This window comes from Parasteatoda tepidariorum, chromosome 8, assembly GCF_982258835.1.
Source record: "Parasteatoda tepidariorum strain Cologne lab strain chromosome 8, Ptep-v5.0, whole genome shotgun sequence".
In the NCBI taxonomy this organism is placed as follows: Eukaryota; Metazoa; Arthropoda; class Arachnida; order Araneae; family Theridiidae; genus Parasteatoda; species Parasteatoda tepidariorum.
In genome coordinates, this window is record NC_141762.1 from 53411865 (window position 1) to 53432935 (window position 21071).

Consider the following 21071-nt stretch of genomic DNA (forward strand, 5'->3'; position numbering starts at 1 on the left):
GTAACAAATATAATGTTGATTAATATCGATTGATTGATTATTTCCTTTCTCTTTTCTCTGTAAGTACTGTTAAAAAGCTGAAAAACGATAAATAAAAATGAGAGCTAAAGTGTTAGAAGTATGAAATGTGAAAACTTCTACTATGTAATAGAAAATAGAAATTCGAATGACAAGCCCTAACGTTTCTTAGAAAGTATAAAAATAAAAAGATTTTAACTTACATTCAGTTAAACATACAACGACGCACACAACCAAGAAAATCAGAACAAATCTAGACATATTGAGGTTATATTTTAAGACTAAGCGTGTCTTATACAGTACTTCTATAGTAGCTGTTCTGATTCGCAGTGAAATTTAGCAGATAAATCTTCTCTGTTTTTCCATAAATTATGACTCATTTATAATCTTTTAGAGTTTAGTTTGCAGATTAGAAACTCTTTGAAACTCGTTTTCAATCATTTCATCATTAGTTTCGGGACATAGAGATTTTTAAACAGGAAATTTTGTATCTATTGTTTAGACAGCTACAATTATATCAATGCAATATCAGTAAGATTTCTACATAAGCTACGTTATATGCTGAACCAAGAATAATTTCTTCGACTTATTTAACGCTTGCATCTTTTTGAGATGAGAACTAAATTTTTTTTTTTATATTTCACATAAAATCTCTCAAGATCATGAAAGTGCGATTGAATACGTGTGCAAATAATTGTTTAAAATTCTTTTCAATGTAATTTGCAACTACCTTGCTTCATGATTTCAGAATAATCACTGACGTTTCTATTAATTTCTTAAAAATTAAATTAAAAATTTTAGAAATTATTTTAAAATTATGAAAGTGAGTAATATCAGATTTTTTTTTACAAGATTCAATTACTTTCGTACAGACTAGTTAGTTAGTTTTGCCCTTAGCTCTAACGCTGGTACCCCCCCCCCCCAGTTGCAACCAGTGTCTCAGTCTAATGAATGGGGCTTCAGTGGTTAAATACCCCCATAAGTTATGCTTAAAAATTCAGTCAGTTAACTTAAGAAAAAAATAGCGTGAAGAAATCTCAAATGTACATAAATGGAAATACTATAGTTTCAGTTCTGTAGATAAGTAACCTTCCTCAGTGTTAACTTTCTATCACTGAGAAAGGTTCATGTTTACAGAGCTAAAACTATAGCATGTCCATTTATGTACTTTCATTTGTGCTTTATTCTCGTTGTGTTTTGCTTTATACAAAGCACAAATATCCCTTAGGAAAATTTGCCATAGAGAAGCCTATGGTAATCTATGGCAACCTATGGTTACCATAAAAATTTGTATGGCAAGATACCATACGCCTATGGTTACCATAGAGATTTGTATGGCACAACCCCATAAGCCTATGGCTACCATAGAAATTTGTATGGCAAGATACCATAGGCCAATGGTAACCATAGAGATCAGTATGGCATTTACATGGCACGTCACCATTCTCCTACGGCAACCATAAAAATTTGTATGGCAGTATACCATAGGCCAATGGTAACCATAAAGATTTGAATGGCAGTATACCATAGGCCAATGGTAACCATAAAGATTTGTATGGCAGTATACCATAGGGAAAAGCTGATCTAGATCCCCCACCAACGAAACAACGTGTCCTATGGAGTCCTCAAAAATATCTTCTAAAAGAAAGAAATATCCATTTTTTCATCCCGAAGTTAATTAAATTCCGCATGCTATCCCACAAGGCATTCCTGGTGAGTCTTTTCCGGCCTCTGAGTGGCCAATTTTTCCATTTTTGAGTGTTTAAAATCCGATGTTCCATTGATTTAGGCTTAGAGTATCAGACCGCCATATTAACGTGTCATCCACTACAAGTGGAATCTTTCGCTAACTTTGACTACTTATTTTAATATTTTTTTCGATCTCATTCTTGGTCTAAAACATTTTATTGCAAACGCGTATGCGATTATCTATCTGAATTTATTAAGTTTTTTATTTCCGTCTGTCTGATACTTTTATTATCGGTATCTTTTCAAAATATGTCGCAATTGGGTATAGGTTTTCGCTACGTTAAATTTTGCTATTTGTTAACGCTAACTTTGTACACTTAAATTAATATCTTGCTATTTATATTTTTATCTAAAATTTTAATATTTCTTTCTCCCAACTGTTTCTGATTAAAGGACATCTTTCTTTTTATTTTATTCCCTCCCTCTGATTTTATATAAATTTTTAAAGTCACATCACTTTTCCATTATTAATGGTGTTCTATTCCTCATAGCAATTTGTAAACAATCTTCATGATGAAAAACGCAGTTAAGTGCTTATCATCAAGCCAGATCCACTATTTCTTTAATAATTAAAATTTTTTAATTCTTTTAACTTGTTCCGTGACAATTTCATTTTATTGCTGCCATATATCAATATGAAAATCAGTGTTTACATTCTCATTAGATTTTGATTTTAATTCCACTTAGGTTCTTGCAATGCTTTTTTACATTTTCTTACATATGTTAGGGCTTTATATTTTTATTTTGTGTTTAATTTTTGCCTTGGAATTTTGAACCCAATCCGGAAGACAAGGGAACTTCTGGATCAAGAATTACGGAGAAATTCGCCTTCATGGAGGAATTTTTGATGTAACTAACCCGTATTTTCGTTACATGGTGAGGAAAACCACTAACACCTCCCATGTTTAACCTGACAGCAAAGAGACTCTAACCCATGATTGGACTACCACTGAGAGTATTTTACGTCAATACCGTGGTCGGTGCTAACCAGGTGCGGAATCCGTATCGGCCAGAAATGGCTGGGATTCGAACGCGGTTCACTTCATTGGAAGACTAGAGCTCTATCCCCTAAGTCACCCCGGATTAATTATTTTAATAATGAAATTTAGTGCATTTGTGTGAGGAAAGTCCGCATTTTTGGGCGCAATAGTGATTTGATGGAGAAACAGCAAATTGTTGATCGCCAAGCTATCTCCTACCCTTTTTTTACTCCTCGGGCACATCATAAGGAATAGCTATACAGCAACACATGCTCGGAAATTTCATTGTAAGAGGACACAAATATACTTACCAAGGGCAAGCTGGCTCACTACAATAAGAATAAAAGGTAATCAGATTAAAGTTAATACTTATAAAGATACAGATGAATGGTTTTGAACTTGAAGGAAAATAGGACATATCAAAAGAAACAAGCATCCCATGACCGAAAACGTGAGCATGCGATTAAACAAATATACTTACGGACAGAATTACTGATGCGTTTCAGGTATTCACATACAATAGAAAAAAAAAGTAATCAAATTAAAAATGATGTCATATACAATTGGTGATTCAACTCAGTTATTACAAACTTGAAGGGAAAATTAAAAGAAACGAGAATTTCACAGCAACTCAAAGGAGGTAACGTATTAGCACACCACTTGGGACGTTTCTATATTATAAACGTTCCACGAACTTTTCGAACCAGCTCTTTTATTCGCCTAAATTCTCTTCGTTTTATGTTCTAGAATAAATATTGTTGAGATTTACATTTAAACAGAGCCAGTGTTGATTCTTTTAGCGTAATTAACTTACTTCGTGAGCTCTCTGCCAGTTAATCGGAAAATCTATGAACTACACTAAAACAGATTGCTTAAATCTATTTGAAAGCTATTTTCGACAATAGTTATCGGGAAACACTAAATTTAATTCAGAGTTTATAAAAAGTAGAGGTTTAAAAGTGCAGGTGCAGCCAGCCCATAATTAGAAAGCGGCCACACGTGCTTCAAAATCTTTGAACATGTTTGCTATTCTATTCTATAATTTCCTTCCAAGTTTGAAATCGTTGCTCTGAATAAACCTTGTATAAGTGTTGGAGTTGAGCGGAAAAATTTTAAAAAAAGTGTACACGAAACTAAAATTGTCTCTTGCGTTTAATAAGTTTAATAAGAAAGCGCTGAATATGTTTGTAAATACCTCAAATTATTTACGAATTAAACGAAACTAGGAGGGTCCGCCCCTTGCTCGCTAACGCTCGCCAACCCCCGAGAATTGCTACGCAATCATATGTGGTTCACGCCGTGAACCATGGCTCGCTGCGCTCGCTCGCCAATGAACACAATGTTCTATCACAAAGACATAGCATATTATCACCAAAGACATAGTATTTTATCATCAAAGACATAGTATTGTACTTATGTAGAAGAATTCTGTCCAAAGAAATCCAAAGAAATCCCCTGGTCCCGATAACATACATGCTCATATGATTCTGCATCTTGGATCAAATGGCAAACTCAAATTATTGGATATAATTAATCAGTCATGGAAAAGAGGTCGTATACCACTTGACTGGAAAAAGGCGATTGTCATCCCAATAAGGAAGATGGACAAAGATGCTGGATCTCCTGAGAGTTATCGTCCCATCTCCTTGACTAGCATCCCGTGTAAAATAATGGAGAAAATGGTATTAAATAGGCTTATTTTTTATCTCGAAACAAACGACTTGCTCCCAAAAGAGCAGTACGGTTTTAGAAAAGGCCATAGTACGATTGACCAAATCTTATATTTTTGCCAGAGTGTAAGAGACGCTCAGAACATGCGGCCCACTAATCATACTGTGGCTGCATTCTTGGATTTAACAAAGGCTTTTGACCGAGTGTGGCGAAATAAACTAATAATCAAGCTTTTTGATGACTTTAGAATTAGAGGTAACGCTCTCCCTTGGATTTCTGATTATTTAAGGGCCAGAACCATCAGAGTTAAATTTAATCAGACCCTCTCAAGAAATTTTAGACTCAGCCAGGGAGTCCCCCAGGGTTCCGTCTTGGGGCCTCTGCTCTTTTGCCTATTTTTTGCTGGCATCGAAGGGGTGATATCTAAGAGATGTAATGTTGGTATTTTCGCCGATGATGTCGTCCTCTGGCACTCTGGCGCTGACATTAAGACTATTGAAGACAATATCAACCTCACTCTAAAAGATGTGAGTGACTTTGCTCAAAAACACAAACTGGTTTTTAACTCATCTAAATCTGTTGTTAGTTTTTATACTACCAATAGGCACATATACAATTATAAACCTACTATTTGTTTTAACGGTCAAAATTTGCCTTACGAAAAGAATGCAAAATATTTGGGTTTTATTATGGACCAGGAGATTCTTGGCAATAAGCACATCGAACTGCTGGAATCGAGGTGTAGAAAGAGGTTAAATATCCTAAAATATATTTCTGGGCAAGACTGGGGAGCAGATGCTACAACTTTGAAATTAACTTACACTGCACTTATTAGACCCATACTGGAATATGGGGCACCTATTTATTCCTGTGCTTCAGAGACAAACCTGAATAGATTGGAAAGAGTCCAAATTAGTGCTGCAAAAATTATTACAGGTTTGAGGCGTAGCTGTCCAGATAAAATTGTTCTGTTTGAATCTGACCTCCAACCGTTATACATGAGAAGGAACTCCAGTCTCAAGAAATACTACAATAAGCTCATCAGTTTTGGTGACCAGAACAGAACCTCTTACTATCTCAAAAATTGGAAAAATAACCATAGACTGAAGAGAAACAGTCCCTTCTCTTTGGCTGTTTCAATTCATCTTGTAGACTTGCAATATCCCTGCCGAATTGAGCCTCACTCCTTGAGGTCACGTTTTAGCCCTGTTACTGATTTTTCAGGTATCCATTTCCATACGGAGCTGTTGTACCCGGCCTATAAAAGTAAAGACAACCCAGAATTTATGAAACAAATGGCTCTTGAAACTATTAGCCAAATACCATCAGATGCTTTACAACTATACACAGATGGCAGCAAGAGCGACGAAGGTCATTCAGGTAGTGGGGTTTTTATTAAAACACCCACGTACACATTGAGTCTCAAAATTAGAAATTCTGAATTTTGCTCAGTTTTCAGATCTGAGCTTATTGCGATTGAAAATGGCCTAAGACATGTTGAGAATATTGCTGAGCCTGACTTTAAGCATATATGGATACTGACGGATAGCAAATCTTCAATCCAACACCTTAGCAACTGGAGGAATGTTGGAGACAGGGCTGCGGCTTCAATTTTGGGGATGCTCTTCAGGCTCTCTGCGGACTTTGGAGTACACTTGCAATGGATTCCATCACACGTTGGAATCAAAGGTAACGAGATGGCGGACTCACTGGCTAAAGATGCTTCTTTGGAACCTCTACAGCCAGATCTACCTTCCACTTTCAACGAGGTCTTTTCAGAGTGCAAAAAAATGTTTATGGACCTCTGGAGGGTTCCTCCTCCGCATAGTTGGTATTTCGGAAAACGACCTGGAAGTGCCCTGCTTTTTGAGGGACCTAGAAGCCAGCAGACTTGTTTATCTCGCTTTGCAAGTGGTCACTTGAGGTGTCTCTCGTATGTTCAGGGGCAAAAGACTTTTGGACTTTGCACTAAATGTAGGACTGCTCAGGCTTCGCCCGAGCATATTTTAAACTGTATCGATTTTAAGATCGACGAGGTTTTTTCAAGACCTCATCTGTTTTTAGACTTCCTGGACATTTTTGGACTTATGGAATTGGTCTAATTGGGATGGACCTCTTGGGGATTAGAAACAACAACAACAGAAGAATTCTATCAATGTTCTTATTGGCTTTTAAAAAAGTATATTAACTATTTAGATCGTACATGGTGAAAAAATCAAAACATTAGCTAAATGAGAAACATATTAGCAAAATAAATTATCAAATATTGCAGTTACTCACCTAAATTCAACTAAATGTGTATAATAAATTAGTTAATGCTAGAAATTCTGAAAGTTTTAGAAAAAAATTTTATCATTTAAAAATATAAACTTTAAACCCTAACTTTTCCTTGTAAGATAATAACCCTCAAAAAGTCTTTCATTTTCAAGAACACAAAAATTTGTTTTATCGCCAAATGAAATATTTTTTGGTGATCAGCATTATTGAAATCAATTTCTATATTAATTAACATTTGTGATAAAGTACATAACATTTTAGAACAAAATAAGGATGTTTTACATACAATAAATTAAAATGCATGGCTGTTAGCATTACCCGAGAAATATCACGTGGCGGTCGCCATGCTGCATTTCTAATCGGGGAGTTTTGATTTTGGCAGCTCCCCTTGCCTACTGCCAATAGAAGTTTCAATTAAATTTTTTCCAAAAAACATTTTTTTCTGCAAAACTCTAAGAAATTAACACTAAGCATTTAGAATTTCTTTGAAAACACAATTATAGATTTGGCATCTTGGAGCAATTACTGAAAGGCTGTCAAATGACTTAACTCTTGACAGGCCAACATAAAGTTGTCCATGACTAAAAACTTGTTTAGTCAATACTAAACTGATTTTCTGAAAAGTCTGACCTTGTGACTTATTTATAGTCATGGAGAAGGCCAGCCTAATAGGAAATTGTTTTCTCTTAAAAGAAAACGGCATGTTGTTATCAGAGGGGATTAGAGGTATTCTCGGAATGAAAAATGTACCTGCTTCATCATCATCAATCAGTTTAGCTTCAATTAAATTACGCTGCAAGTTTGTAACAATTAATCTAGTGCCATTACAGAGTCCTTTAGATGGCATTAAATTTCTCAGTAACATTATTATGTCACCTTTCTTAATCTTTAATTTGTGGGGAGGCATTCCTGTAGGAGTGATGGTGTTCAAAAATTCCTCAGGGTAGCTTAGTTGATCTTGTGGATCATCACTAATGACAGTGTCCACACTTTCATAAATTTTAGTAATTCCTGGCAGTAGTTCCTGCACATCATTATTGAATAGTATTGATAAATCGTTGGCGACTGTTAAAATTGCCCTACCTTTGAGTTGGCACGGAGTTACAGTGTTAAAATCTGCATCAGAATATAGTTGCTTAATGGGGTCTTGGTTAGATGGATAAAAAATACCAGGCAACTTAATCATTTCACCATCTTTGCAGTTTCCAACATCCAATAACCATTCAGCAAACGCCTTTTCAGTTGAAAGTGCCCGCATATTTTGATTAAGGTATAAGAAGTTGAATTTAGTCCAAAGGGGACGTTTTTTAAGTCAACCCAACATCAATTGTCAGCGAACGGGAAACTTTAGGAATGACAGGCAAAGCTTGTCGAAAGTCTCCTCCCATCAACACAATTTTCCCACCAAAAGGATGTGAGCAGCTCATTATGTCCAGCAAAAATCTATCTACAGCTAAAAATGCATGCACATGCGTCATCGGAGCTTCATCCCATAAAATTAATTTAGAATTAAATAATGGAATAGCTTCTGGAGAAGTAGGTTTTAAATTGCATGTAGAAGTAGCGTTTAAAATAATTGGTATTTTAAATATGGAATGAGCAGTTCTTCCGCCTTTCAAAAGAGCAGCCGCGATTCCAGTTGATGCTACAAGAGTCACTGTATGACTTTTTCCACAGATTAAGTGCAACAAAGTTGAATAGATAAAAGTTTTTCCAGTGCCGGCAGGCCCATCTAAAAAAAAAAGTTTTTCAACTTCATTCTTATAAATGGCACTCACAACTTTATCAACAGCAGCACGTTGTTGAATATTTAGCTTTCCATAGTTAAGTTGACCTTTTGTCTGCTCTTCTACCACATCATAGGCTGGTAAAAGTTGGCTAATATGAGGCAAGTTAACCTCTGGAAGTCTTACTCTCTTCAGATGTAACCCATAAACTAGCAATAGATCATTTATTTCAGCAAGAGCATACTGATATGCTGTTTCCTCCGAGTGCTGGTGCGCAAAATCTTTACAAAGGAGATCTCTATGCTGTGTCCAAAGAGCAGGAATATCTTCTACTTCACCAAATCCGCAAATAACCGCAAAAAGCATTCGCAAATGTTGTGGCATTCGAATTAGTGAAGCCTCACGCAAAGTATCATGCCAATGCTCATCTCCTTCAAGAAAGCCAAGCTCCCTACATGCTTGCTGAAAACTGATACAGACATTTCCATTAGATGTTTTTAAATCTTCAAAACTAATGGCACCAGGTTTCCGCAGCAGCAACATTCGCAAAAAATAACGTTTGCTATCTTGAATGCTGACAACGGGCATCCTGCCTATTATTTGATCCCCACCCCTTTGACGTCTTTTCCGCCGATTATTACTACGATCAAAAACATAATAATGAGGCATATCAGAATAATAATATCTGCAGGCATCAACATCAGTTTGGTTTAATTGAAACCATGCTGTTAAAGTCGTATATCTGGCGGAGGCTCGAGCAACAGCTTCAACTTCATGACCACTCTGATAAATTACTTGTTGTTGATTTGGTAAGTGAACAGCTAACCTCATAGCAGTGTGGGATTTTTCAGACGTATGAAATTCATTTAGCCGCCACATTGCCTCAGGAGCACTGACATAGCGTCCTTCTAGAAATGTCATAATCTCATCGTGATTTACATCATCGTTTAGCTGCAATTTAATAGATACAGCATCATGGCCTTTGTAAACATACTTGTAAAGATATTTCACACTTTTGACCGAAGCACAAATCTCAACATTGATGTGAGCATTAAATTTCTTAGATAACCAAGGGTTATAAGGCACAACCCAAAGATTATCAATATCATATTTACCTACCTTGATAGGTTCTGTAATACTTCTCTGGTAAACTGATAACCGTTCACATTTTCTTGAGTCGTCTCTTGAAAATCTTTCGGAAAATTTTTAGAACACAAACCCTCCTTCATGCAAGGAGAATTTGGATTAAGTATGCCACAGGGACCATAAATCATATATTTTGTAATAATATCATAAAGTCTAGGGTTAAGAGTTTTATTGGGCAGTTTTGCACTCACAAATTTGTCGATATCATCTTTAGTTCGAATTTTAGCAGCAGAATCCAATGTCAACAGCATATGGGCATGTAGTAAACCCCGTTTTTGGAATTCAATAACATAAATAAATGAAATATCCTTACCAAATACATGACGTTTCAAAATATCATCCAAAAGTTCCGTCAATTCCAATTTAAGGACATGAACAATGATATCGGTTCTATTTTCAGGACGATGGTGTCTTTGTAGAGCACTCACTATTTCTGGTCATGCTGGATTGCATGTAAAAGTTAGAAAAATATCTGGTCTCCCAAATTTTCTAACAATTGCCATGGCATCTTGATAATTTTGTTGCATGGAGCGAGGAGATCCTTGAAAGGTGATGGCAAAATGATCAACTTCCCTAACTTTACATTGTTTGAGTGAGCTTCACTTTGAAGAGCGTCCAAAAGACCTTGATATAACTCAACACGTAAATCTTTCTGGTTCAATCTTAAATAGTTCAATCTTGAACCTTCTGTTCTGACATAAACATCAACGATGAACTGCTGAAAGAGCTTTCCACTGCTATGAAGAAGGCTGAACTCACTGCGGATAGCAAGTCTGTAAGCATAATACTGTAATTGGGTTACACGGATACGCTTGGCAGTACGCCGCTCTTGTACATCCACTCTCCATTTCAGCATGCCAACCACAATCTCGTTGTGGAAAGAGAAGTGGATAGACCATTGGATCAATGCATGGATTCATAGGAGAAATAATTTTGTAAGAGTCTGCAACAGGACAGATGCACAAATCTCGATTAGATGGAGGTTCCCCATTGTCTCCAACGAATATGGCAGCAACTTCTGTCTTTGATGTGGGAGCATTATACCGTCTCAAATCTGAAGAGGGATCTTCCATAAAAACTAATTTTACATCTGTTGCAGGGTTTAATTGAATAAACTGATGCATCTGAAGATATGATGCAGCAAAAGGGTTAATTTGCCTCAATAGACCATCTAATTGTTCCATTACTATGAAAAGCTAAGAATAGAAAACAGGCTAAATTAGTTGATCCCCTACTAGTGAGGGATATAAAACTCAGAAAATTTATGTTGTGTTGTGTTATGCACAGTTAGAAAAGTGAACGTAATATAGAAACATTGGTAAATACAAAATATGCTTAAGACATGATTAAAAATGGTAAAATTAATAATTGTTATGTACAAATTGACACTTGGTCAAGGATAGTAAATAAAAATTAATTGGGTATAGGGAGTCACTATGACGAAAAAGTTGTAAACCTAAGGAAAGATTAAATTGTTAAAAGCATTTTTGGTAACAGCAGCAGATGATATGGCCAGGGACTGTCCAGTTGACGATATTGAAGCAAAGTGGCAATATTTATATTTCCCCCCCTAAAAAATCATTAACTCGTATCTAAAGTTGTACAAGTACTATATTAAAAATCAAATGGTTAATTGATTTGAAATTGGTTCTCAAGTTTTCGAAGATTTGCACGCCTATATAATATCTCGAAATAAAAAAAACCGCAAGTGATTCCGCTGTTAGTTTTATGGATGTAAAACTTTTCTTTTGTTCCGTTGACTAAAAAGTTTAAGATAAAACTTGAAATTACGATTGAACATAAAAGTAATGTGAATGAAGGAAGAGAAAAATCAAACACTCGATTATTAGTTAGAGAATTACTAAATCTTACAGTTGTAGCTAAAAACACCACTAGGTCCTCTGCGGACGCTTTTGTGTGTAAACATTGCGTCCTCTGTTGCTACTTATCTGCTTTAAATTTTGACTATTTATCCATTTTTGTAGGAACTTGTTATCATTTCTCTCAATATATGAATTTTTTTAAGCTGGGTTAAATTGATGTCAAAAATTGATGTATAGGTGATAGACCTAGTATGAACAGTATCTACAAATTTACTAAAATATTTGCAAAACATTATTTTGAACTTGTTTTGTATACTTTGAATTAAAATTCATTTTGAAACTGCAGACCTAAATTATGCATACCTGTTGCTACAGTAAGAAAATGATTTTAAAATTTAAAATAATTAGCGTGTTTTATTGAGAAAGAAATTATATTAATTAATTAGTGTTTCAAAGGGAAGGTACAGAGCTAAGAGAAGTGGTTGTACAGATAGTTATAAGATCAACTCGTGTCCGTAAATAATGAATTTTAAGGAAGGTACAGAGAGTCATGGAGCAATTACCGTGATACTCTTTTGCCGGTCAATTTTAGGGTGAAGTAAAAGGAAGACAATAATAATTAGAGTATAAAAGAAATAAGAAAAACGGTGAAATGTTGAACAATAATTAATAAAAAGATAATAAGCTTAAAACCAAAAGGAGAATATGAAATCAAAAGAAATAGGTACTGACGCGTGGATGTACAGTCCGCAAAAAAAAAAAAAAAACGAATCACCCTGAATAACTTTCGTTCTAATGATCGGATTTTCACGAACTAAGTGTCAGTCTTAATAATTCATGGGGGTGACTTCAAATATGCTAATTAATTAGTGCTAACTAGTAATTAAGTTACGAAATCAGACACAAAAACGTACTTTCTCTGAATAAACATAATTTTTTTTTACATATTTGGATTCTTAACCTTAGCCGCAATCTGGGAAATATGGTCCCCATAGTTTGGTCAGGAAAGCGATCCAAAGTTCGTACCCCTTAATGTTAATCTCACTTTTTACGTTTTTAGTCATATTTTCAAAACTAATAAAGCAATTTAAAGAAAATTGCACCCACTCATAAAACTAATTTACTCAAAGATAATTTCAAGAAAAAAAATAATTTTTTATAATTATTAATTATTTTTTATTATTTAATTAAATTGAGGATGAAAAAATTTTGAATTATAAGGTATGAATTTTTTTCATACCATATTAATCTACATATTTTTCAATTGAAAAATCTAAAGTTTCAACTGTTTTTATTTATTAGAAGCTGAGAAAAATTAAAATGAGTTATTTTTAAAAAAATTATTTGGCGACAATAAAGAAATGATTAAATGAGGCAATTAATATTAAAATGTGATAAACTTACGAGGAACTTGACTTAGCGCGCGTAGCGTAAAATTTCATTCATATTTTTTCCCCTAATAATCGTTTGCTAATCTTTTTATTTTTATTTTTTTAAAACTATAAAATACGATGTTTCTTTTTTAGTCGTCTAAAATTCTGTTTTCAATTTAGTAAAGAAATTTGAATAGAACATTTTATTGAATGAAAAACATTTTATTCAACGAATGTCGAGTTTTATAGAAGCATGCTTCTGATTGAATATGATTATACTTGTACACCAGATTGTGCTTATTTAAAGCGATTATTATTTTATTTTTTAGTTTTTTCTTCTCAATAACTGATACAATTCGCGATCGCAACGCTCGAGTACGCCGTCTAGCGGGAGCCTGTAAATATCAGACATTAATTTATCACGTTTTCATTTAGTTCCACCAAAATCATTGACAGAATCAGACGCCCTTTTTAGCAGCAAATAAGAAACAAAATTTCCCTAAGGAAAAGGCCGAAGAACTTGAAAAAAATCTCCAGAATATTAGTAAATCTTTCAGGAACAGAACACGCCAAACATTTGAAGAGAAATTCCTCAATAATTTTTAATTTCTATTATCAACAAACTTGCAACTGATGACTTCCGATTTCGGATAGTATTACAGATGTGTGTATTAAGGTAAAATGCATTTCTTCTGTCTTCAACTCATTACGAATTAAAGTGAAGTCAACATTGCTTTCGTCATTCCAGTGAATAAATATGAATTGGGTATAATATAGCCTACGTCACAGGTTGTGTTGTTCCTACTAAATTTAACCCATGAACGGCATTTTCTGCGAGCCTAACTTCAAGCCACAAATAAACAAACGAAGTGTTCGATCGTTTAAATAGCTGCTCGCCAGATTTTATTGCATTATAAAGAAAAGTTATTGAAACTAAATACAACTAAATAAACAACAACAGCTAAAACAAATAACAACAACTACTAATAACAATAACTAAATAAACAACAACTAAATTCCATTCGTTTAGCATTGCGTCATATGTTGTTCCTACTAAATCGAAGTAGTTGTGTTTTTTTCATATTATACCCAATTCAGAACATACAGAATTGTAATAGTTATAGCATATTTTTCTTCGTTATAGAATAGTATATATTTCTGTATCCATATAATTCGGAAAACAACAATAAAAAATTATCCAAGTTACTTGAAATAGTGCCATTTGTGCTGATTCTTAATTAATTTTAATTGTTTTCTTGGTAAGTATTTTTTAGTTTTGAAAGAATAAGTTCAACTAGAATTCAGCTATTCTGTTTTTAGCTACATATTCAAATTCATATCAATTATAAAATTTTGCTGTGTAGTATGTTATCTAAAAGTAATGAAGGGATAAACTATGTATCTATTATTTGAGAATAAAGTTTTCAAACAAGGAACTTATCATTTTGGAATTCTCCGGGAATTATAAATCAGGTAAGTGCAATGATTTTTACAATAAAAAATTTGCTTGTAAATTTTTTTTTTCATTTGATGATGGTTCTCTACAGAATGGTTTTTTACGTCTGATTAAGAACTATAAGAATAATAAAAAAAGAAACAATATGAAAGTTTTTATTTCAATGTAAAGAATTCTTAAAATCGTTTTTTTATCCTAAGAATTCTTTATTTTCAAATTTTTTTTGTTTTTAATTTTTTGATAAAAACTGTTCTCAAAATACTTTTTTTGAAAAATTAAATGGTATAACATTATGTGTTTAGGTATACTTCTTGTATATTCCAATGTTTGAAGTAATATGATTCAGAAAAGTATGGAATAAAAACTCAGTACTTACGTATTAACGCCACCGCCGCTACAGATTTGGCGGTTTTTAAGTGCTGTCAATCTACACTTAAAATTTTTGCGACAATTCATAAAATAAAACACTTTATTTAAAATCAAAATAGTCAATCGGATTTCGGTGGAAAATGAGCCGATATAGAGTTTAGCATAGATTCCAAACAATCATATCGCCATATGAACTCTGATAAATAAGATTCCAAATGAAATAACATTTCCAAAACATACGTTTACCAAGATAAAGTTTCATGTTGTGGGAATTGGTACATTTTCGTTTTTTCGGTAAAATATTTCCTTCCTGAAAAAATAAAATTGCATCTTGTTTTGTTTTTGGCAAATCCCAAAGACGAATTTTCGTAGCACTAAAAATGGCGACAAAAAAGAATTGTTTTTGTTTCGTCAGCATTCTTTATTTTACGTTTCTTAGTTTCTAAATAATGATTTTTATTGAAACTTGAAATTTTTTGATAAAAATTGTTGTCAAAAAACTTTGTTTACAAAATTAAATTTCATAAAATACAATACAAATATTTTTCCTTTATAATGTACAAATATTTTTCCGATGTGTTTTGGATATTCCTTCTCTAATAAAAAGAGATACCATTTTGTTTTCGTTTGCATAAGAAAGAATATCAAGCATTTTTCTTTTTTAAATTTAATTAGCCACAATAAAGAAGGAACGTTGCAATGCTACGTGCTACATTAACGACGTCTCCAGAGTAACTGAATGACTGTTCATATAGAAATCGCAGGTATTAGCCTCATACAACAACGCCCCCTATAGTTCGTTGCGATCGCGAATTTCAATAATATACATACGTATGAATAGATTTGGAATAAAATATTTGTCAATTTCTTGAATATATTTTTTATAAATATTAATAAAAATAAGTAGTTAAAATTTTTAAGCATCTCTCACATCATCGCAAATTTCTCAACGCTGTGTTTCTCTGAACTATTTTACCAACTATTTAATTAAATTTTAAAATTTTTAAAAATCTTATTCTTTACCCTTTTACGTTTATTATTTCTTCATTAATATATTAATCAATTTTTTCAGTTCTTTAACTTATGTTTTCTTTAAAGTAAAGTTCCTTCCTAAATTATAGTCAAGTTTTCTTAAAAAGAATTATTGTCTGCTAGCTAAGAATAAAACCTTGTTAAGAAATTAAAAACATTCCACTGTTTAAAATTATTTAATGCAAAACAGCTGATTATTTACTAAGCATACTATTTTTTTTGAAAAAAAGAGTATAAATTATTGATTGTCTTTTTCTTTGTTTCTCGTGACTTCAACATAGATTATCTAAAGTAGTTTTGATGCTTTATAAGTCACTACAAAGAATATAAAGATGCAGAACATAAAAAGCTGTCGAATACGTAGCCAAATTTTTAAGCGTTTTAAAATATCTCAGTATCTTAAATGTAGTCCTAACATCTTAGTTGTGAAATAAAATTTTCAATTATCTGACCACGTGTGATTCACTAATCATTTCATTATATCTTTTACTCTTTCTTTATGATACCAAGTAGATTTTTTTCCTGATAATATACTAAACTATTTTGTTTAATTTTTTACTTTAGCATGATTCCCAACATCTTATAGTAGTATAATTTGTTATCAGGAAAATGCCTTATCTTGTTAAGCAGGAAATACTAAAAAGTGAAATTTGTAAGAAGATTCCGAAACCGTGCCAATTTTAGAGTCATCTGATTTTAAAAAAATGCTATAAGAAATACGCAATTTCCGAAATTATTTTACTAAAAAGAAATAAAAAAACGTGGCAAGAAGGTTAACATACTTCTTACAGAAACTGTAAAAACTAATTTTTCCTATATTTCGTCAAAAGAGGATAAGAATGATATTGCTCCAAGGAACCTACTCAATAATTTCGCTATTTCCAGAATGAAATCTGTTTGATCGAAACATATTATTCCTTGAAAATTAAAACGAGGAAAAAATTAGCTTTTATTATTTATCTAAGCTTATTCCATTTATTTAATGATAGCGGTATTAAGGTTAAGAATATGCGATGGAAGCCCCGTTTACTATTATACTATAAATGCATTAAATCATGTAGCTTGAATAATTTATTTTAAGCAAATTATTCAATAATTTTAAGTAAAGAAGGGTGTAAAAATAAACTCGATCAAAATACTCCGAAAGTATACCCTAAAATATATGTAGAATAAACTTTGGCATCGATATATAAAAAATACCTTTTCAAAACTTATTTTAATATCGAGTGAAATAATTTAATATGTTGTGTAACTAAATGGATAATCCCAAGAAACTGAATCGAAAATATAAAAACTTCATTGATTTAAAAAAATAATAGATGATAATAAAAGTAGGCATGTTTTGAGCGTCCAATAATGAAAGTCACAAGTTATTCAAGCCTGACAAGTCTTGAGAATGGACGATTATATTTGAACGCTGGAAGCATGTCGACTTTTACTTCCCTCTTCATATGTTTTGAAGCCAGTTGATTTTTTATCCTCAATTATACTGTTTTACATTTGGGTCTTGATCATTATTTTGATAAGGATTTTACACTCGTTAAAGTAAACATATGCATTTTAATATCTTAACAGGATTCATGTGGTCTTTAAAAACGTAAGAGCATTAATATTGTAAAAGTTATATTTAACTTAAAAATTAAAATTTTGAGACCGGATATTTTGAGTTAATGAAATTAAATATTTTATCTTTTAAATTTTTGTGCCCCCATTTCAGTATCTTAAGGATCTTACGAACTCTGTTTAAAAAGAGAGTATCAGATATATATAAGAAAACATAAATAATCATAGTAGCAGTATTTGGTGGTAAATGTAGCTTATCGTAATTGAAGAATATGCTGTGCGACATTGTATGGTGAATTTGCGAACGTAAGTTTCAGAATGCATCGAAACACGAGGATTCTATTTGCTAATCATCTGCATCCAAAGAAAACCATGTAACCTAAATATCTAGCAGAATGAAGGGATTTTATAAACAACGAATCATACAATATGCAACATATTATTTCAATATCTTATTCTTAAACATAACACATTTCAATGTCTTTAAAATGCCACTAAACATTCAGCAATTCCTTGAGTTATAGAAAAAAGAAATATCGTAAATTAATACAATATGCAACATATTATTTCAATATCTTATTCTTAAACATAACACATTTCAATGTCTTTAAAATGCCACTAAACATTCAGCAATTCCTTGAGTTATAGAAAAAAGAAATATCGTAAATTACAGAAAGCCTTGTGAATGTGCATTAGAATTACTATACAATCTACATTTTATTTTTCAAGCACTTTTTTTTTCTTCAAACTTTCTTGCCTAGAAGACTCGATTAACCCTTTCGCGCCGACTGTCACAAATACGTAACAGCATAAAACAGTATCAACCAGGGTGAAAAGATAAAACTGGTAATCAAAGTAATTCTTTAGAAGTTTATTTGTGGGCGGGGTTATAATTGTTTGATTTATTTAATTCACCATTACTTAGTTTAAAATAAAATTATTTAGTTATACTTTGAACTAACATTGATTATATATATGATTAAACTAACAATAATTAAATTCAAGGCAAAGTAAGTCTGGGAAATTAGCAACGCCTGCATTTAAGCTACCGTTTTTTATTTATTTACTTAATGATTCTGATTTTGTACGAATGCTTTCATGAATCATCCGTCCCCAAGGGGTCAAAGCTGTAAAAATGATCATCCCTAAAATTTTGTATATGGCTGTAATAAGTTATGTTAATTTGATTTTAGTATGAAATCCTCGAATAAATTTAGCAAAAACAGCATAATCTAAACAATATCAGATAAAAAGTTCATGTATTTAAATTCTAAAAACTTAGAAAATCATAAATAATTTATAAATCGATTCAAATTTTCTTTTCAAAGGACATTAAAATAAATTTTCTTTTTGCTTTTTAGACAGAAATCAGTTTAAAAATTGTCCATTGCCTAGAAACTTCGAGATATTTTCTATTAACATTGAATTAAACCTCTCTGAGCAATCACAAAACATTATTTCAATTTTTTTACAGTCATAGCATGGTTGCCTAGCAACCTAGTAAAATTAAGCATTCCTCTTTTGAATTAGTCAATGGGTTATCTTAAAATATTCATTTGCGCAGGCGACTTTTTTTGGCAGTTTTCTGGACTATCACCAAATATATAAACCTTTATTTCAACCCAATTTACGATCCAATTTTTTTTAAATTTTGTCTACCCCCCAAAATTCAAGTGTCTAGATTCCAAATATGTAAAAAAAATTATATGTTAATTCAGAGTAAGTACGTTTTTGTGTCTGGTTTCATATATTAATTAGTAGTTAGCATTAATTAATTAGCATATTTGAGGTCAATCCCAGGAACCATTAAGATTGACGCTTAGTTCGTGAAAATCCGATCATTAGAACGAAAGTTATTCAGGGTGATTCGTTTTTTTTTTTTACGGACTGTACATATGCATCCCCTTAACTCATAAAAAAATTTACATCATGAAATTCTGATCAGGAATAAAAAGGAAGAAATTAAATAATTTAGTTATTTACCCAATAACGTTAAGGATCTGTAAATTCAAAAAAAAAAAAAAAAAAAAAAAAAACTGGACCACAGAAAATCGCATCGACAGCGATTTGGTGCAACGAAAACAATAATTTTATTTGACAAAAAGAACTATAACAGGCTTCACAACATATTGTTTTTCACAATATTAAAAAAACATGGCCTTTACCACCAATTTGTATTACCAATGACACAAAAATGAGAAAACTACAGTGTAAAAAATTTCGGTTAATGTTTAACCAGTATTTGGTGCAAAGTTTCTAATTGTACCATAAATTGGATAAATGAAAAATTATTTTATTTAGGTTGCGCCATAAATTGGTAAATATGATCATGAAATGAGTTTATTGCGCAATCGATTGCACCAAACTTTCGTACTATGAGAGGCACGAGCTTTAACCTTGACCGATAACTTACTTTGTAGCTGTTGACAAGATGCACGATTTCGTTGTTGAAGCTTGCTATCATTTTATGCAAGTTGTCACATTGTCAATCTTTCTTTCCTTTCCGGGATCTTTGTGGGTGAAAAGAGGCTTACCCCCTCCCCCGTGTAAATAGTTGATCTCGAAAATTTTTTTTCTTAGGTAGTGAAATGTTTTAACATTTTTTTTTACATGAGAGCTACAATTTCTCAATTTTTAAAAAAAATTGTATTTTAGAAATAGTAACTATAAAATATGACTTTCTTTGATTGATCGTTCTATGTTTTTATTTTGTTTCTTCTGTATAATTTATTAGCATATATTACATAATTATTAGCACTACGACACCAACAACTTCAATGTTTTTAATTAAGAAAGAGACTTAGGAAAAAATATTGTTATAATCAGTGCCGAACCTATTGGTAAAAATATTTATTCTGCCGAAATTACCAGAATTCCAGAAGGTTATAAACAGTTTTTTCACACTTGAAAAGTACTAGTTTCAAGAACACCTTACAAGCAAGGAATGTGTATAGTTTCAAGTTTTGAGAATGAAGGACCTGTGTTTGGAAAGACATTTATTAAATTGTGAATAGGCTCCAAAGTTTCATTTTTATGTAATCCTTTTGGAAAATTTGCCATAGTTTTGGAATAAAAAATGTCATAGGATATTCCTTTGGGGTTTTGCCTATTTTTTACGCGTATATCAAAAATTTGCCATACGCGTATAGCAAAAATTACCATATACGTATGGAAAAAAGATATCTTTTTAAATCTTGTTGTGTTTTTTACAATCAAATGAAAAATGTGATATGGTTAAAGTAATAGCACAATAAAATCTATAGTAATGAATATAATAATGAATATGTAATAAAAATATTGTTTTTTCTCAATCAACCAGTAATACAGCAAATCTAGTTAAGTGATGACCCTAAGATATGTATAAATTTGTAACAGAACATTGTACAACTATATGTGGATACTAAAGAAATATTCGTTGTAAGATAGTAAAACACAGAGACATGATAAAAAAAATTTAATAGCAATCAAAAATTAAACACAAAATAAAAATATAAAGCCCTAACATATGTAAGATAATGTAAAGCAGCATTGCAACAACCTAAGTGGAATTAAAATCAAAAACTAATGAGAATGTAAACACTGACTTAGATATTGATACATGACAGCAATAATATGAAATTGTCACCGAACAAGTTAAAAGAATGAAACAATTTTAATTATTAGAGAAATGTTCGATCTGGCATGATGATAAGCACGTAACTGCGTTTTTCATCATAAAGACTGTTTACAAATTGCAATGGGGAATAGAACACTATTAATAAGGGAAAAGTGATGTGACTTAAAAATTTATATAAAATCAGAGGGAGGGGATGAAATAAAAAGAAGGATGTCGTTTAAACAGAAATAGTTGGGAGAAAGAAATATAAAAATTTTAGATAAAAATATAA

At 32.1% G+C, this 21071-nt stretch overlaps 2 protein-coding genes across 2 annotated transcripts; both read right to left on the reverse strand.

Moving 5' to 3' along the window:
* Positions 1-7360: 7360 nt before the first annotated feature.
* LOC139427317 (uncharacterized) lies at positions 7361-7953 on the reverse strand. Its single transcript, XM_087149566.1, has 2 exons — positions 7446-7953; positions 7361-7380 (listed from the first exon to the last, which is right to left on the reverse strand). Exons 1-2 carry the CDS (start codon positions 7951-7953, stop codon positions 7361-7363), a joined length of 528 nt encoding a protein of 175 aa, XP_087005692.1.
* Positions 7954-8002: 49 nt separating this feature from the next.
* Positions 8003-10752, reverse strand: LOC107440202 (uncharacterized). The gene is made up of 2 exons (XM_043057127.2): positions 10328-10752; positions 8003-9614 (listed from the first exon to the last, which is right to left on the reverse strand). Exons 1-2 carry the CDS (start codon positions 10750-10752, stop codon positions 8003-8005), a joined length of 2037 nt encoding a protein of 678 aa, XP_042913061.2.
* Positions 10753-21071: the final 10319 nt, after the last annotated feature.